The following is a 2,500-nucleotide window of genomic DNA, read 5'->3' on the forward strand; positions in this document are numbered from 1 at the left end:
ATTCCGCGTTTTTTTTTTTTTGATACGATTTCAGTTTGCGGTTCGGGCATAAAACGCGCGCGTCTGATCGATAAATATTTAATATAAATTCATACACGGAAAGTTAGAATAACACTAAAAACAGCACTTACGCCATTTATTTATAGAAGCAGCAGCCGCCGGCCGGCACACGGCTTCACACGTAACACGCAACACGCAACACGCGCCGGGGCTTGGACTCGCGAAGAAGTTACTGCGGAGAGATTGTTTGGGGAGAAAAATACAAAAATCAGGACATAACTGATTTTCGGGTTTTGGTTATTGTAACGGGGGGCCGCGCCGCTGCGACAGTCCTGAGAAGTACCAATAAAGAGGGGGGGTGACCGGTAACATTCACTCGGTAACCCACTTAATACCAGCAGCGTGGACCGTACCATGTGTGCCCCCCCCGCTCATAAGCCTGCAGCACAGCGCGTGATAAACGCTCGCGACATTCTAAACGAGCAAAGCACAGAACACGCAACATAATTCACACGGCCCACGGAAGCCGCAGCAGGCGGGGGGCCGGCGGATAGCGGGGGGGCGCCCTAGACCGCTCCGGCAGTTTTCAGAAATACTCCACTGAAGACGTTCTGTCTCAAACTCCGAGCCTGGAACGTTAGCTCTCCGGCCCAAAAGCAGAAGCTGAGTGTCGTCCGCCGCGCTCAGTCGAAGCCGTGCCAGTCACTCTGCTCCGAGTCGTACTCCGGCTCCGCGCCGACGCACTTCACCCCCTCCAGTAGCATCGGGGTCCCGTGATGCCGATCTGCAAGAGAGAAGAGGGGGGAACCCTGTGAGACCCAGCGCGGAAGCCCCAAAACACTACAGCCAGCCGCGCGTCTCTGAACATGCGCGGGGAAACGCGAGGCAGAGGTCAGGCCAGTGATTATATTACCGGCCGCGCACAGGGGGAGCGGTACCGAAGCAGCAGAAAGAGGAGACCCACAGACCCCTCCCCCGAGGACCCCAAATCCCGCCCCAGCTGAGCTTAGAACCCCCGAATATCTAAAGACAGAGAATGTAGAAGTGTTTTCCGAATGGTTTTGCTCGTTTAGGAGATTATTGGATGGGGAGATTAAGGTTTGACCGGATCCGGTATTATCTTCCCGTATTTATAACGGACGGGCGAGAAAATGACAAGTATTTAATACTCGCAGGAATATGCGGCTCTTGGCTCCTTAAATCTCCTAAAATATAAAAAAATAAAAAAAAAAATGTACGTATGGAGGGAACACAAAAAATATTAATTAAAATGCCCCGGTATTTGGGACGGCTCCCTCGGGGTTAATCCCGCAGCGTATATAAAACGAGCGCGGCTGCTCCCTCGGGGTTATGCGACAGATGAACGCGTTTTATAGAATAAAAACAGCGGTCTCATTAACGGCGTCACCACCCATCCCCCGCTTACTAAACGCCAACTGTCACAGATCCCGACGGCCCGAAGCTTTTAACGAGACGGGAAATAAACGGGAAAAAAAAACATCCCCCTCAGCGGCTGGATTCTCATATAAAGAAAAAAAAGATAAAGGGGAAAAAGGAGAACTTTCTGCGCGAGCCATTCAGCTCCCGGTAACACGACATAAAAGTAACACCGGCCGCACCCAGGAAGGGATCGGGGAATGGAATTTGCCCGGGTTGCCGGATGGCTAGTCCAGGCCCGCCGGTACCTCCTCTGAAGACATCCGTTCTTCCTGCAGTCATGTGACCCCATGGGCGGCAGGACTTGGGGGTCCGTCCCCTGCGTATAATTTTTAAGCGAACCGACACGTTACGTATAAACCCCCCCTCCGATTCAGAGAGAATTATAACAGGGACCCCAAAACAAAGCGGGTCAGGAATCGTTACCAGCTTTTTATTATTTCAACCCAAGAGCAAAAGTACCCAAAAGAGGGAAAATGAAGAGGCGCTAGGAGACCCCCCCCCACCGCGTACTTTACTGAGAGGGTGGTAGATAAGTAGAGCAGCCTCCCAGCAGAGGTGGTAGAGGGTAATACAGTGAGGGGATTAAACATGCATGGGATAGACACACGGCTCCTGAATCTAAGACGAGACCGACGACTGATTAAGGTTTGAGTCTTTACAGCAGGAGAAACGGGCGACTAGACGGGGGCCGGATGGGGGCCGGATGTTTAAAGCAGCCAGGTAGGTGTCCTTGTTACAGATACAGAACCAGCGCGGCCGGCTGGGGATTCCAGAAAATTAGAAGTGACCTCAATTTACTTCATTTCTGCCCATTTTATTTATATTTTTTTTATATGTTAAATGAGCTAAAAGGGTCCTAGAAGAGCCCCAAATCTTACCCCCCCCGTCTTATGACCGAGCGCAGTTTGTGTGAAACGCGTCCAGCGGCTTAGCCCGTTTCTGTTCGCATTCTTCTGTTCCTTGTGATTTTACTGTCCCCGGACGCTGAATAAATGTATATTTTTATGCATGCGCGGACATCGTTGTGTGATTTGCTCGGTTTTTGTGCCGCAGTTTGGAA

General features: G+C 51.2%; 1 protein-coding gene across 1 annotated transcript in view; it reads right to left on the minus strand.

Annotated features, from left to right (window-relative positions):
• Positions 1-683: 683 nt before the first annotated feature.
• Positions 684-2,500, minus strand: part of LOC149271135 (adipose-secreted signaling protein-like) — a 7,915-nt gene continuing 6,098 nt past the window's right edge. Inside the window, exon 5 of the mRNA XM_089507592.1 lies at positions 684-784. Coding sequence (XP_089363718.1) covers positions 684-784 — 101 coding nt within the window. The remainder of the gene's footprint in view (positions 785-2,500) is intronic.

Source organism: Sceloporus occidentalis, unplaced genomic scaffold (genome assembly GCF_023333645.1).
Source record: "Sceloporus occidentalis isolate IW3139 unplaced genomic scaffold, rSceOcc1.0.p SCAF_551, whole genome shotgun sequence".
NCBI classification, from domain to species: domain Eukaryota; kingdom Metazoa; phylum Chordata; class Lepidosauria; order Squamata; family Phrynosomatidae; genus Sceloporus; species Sceloporus occidentalis.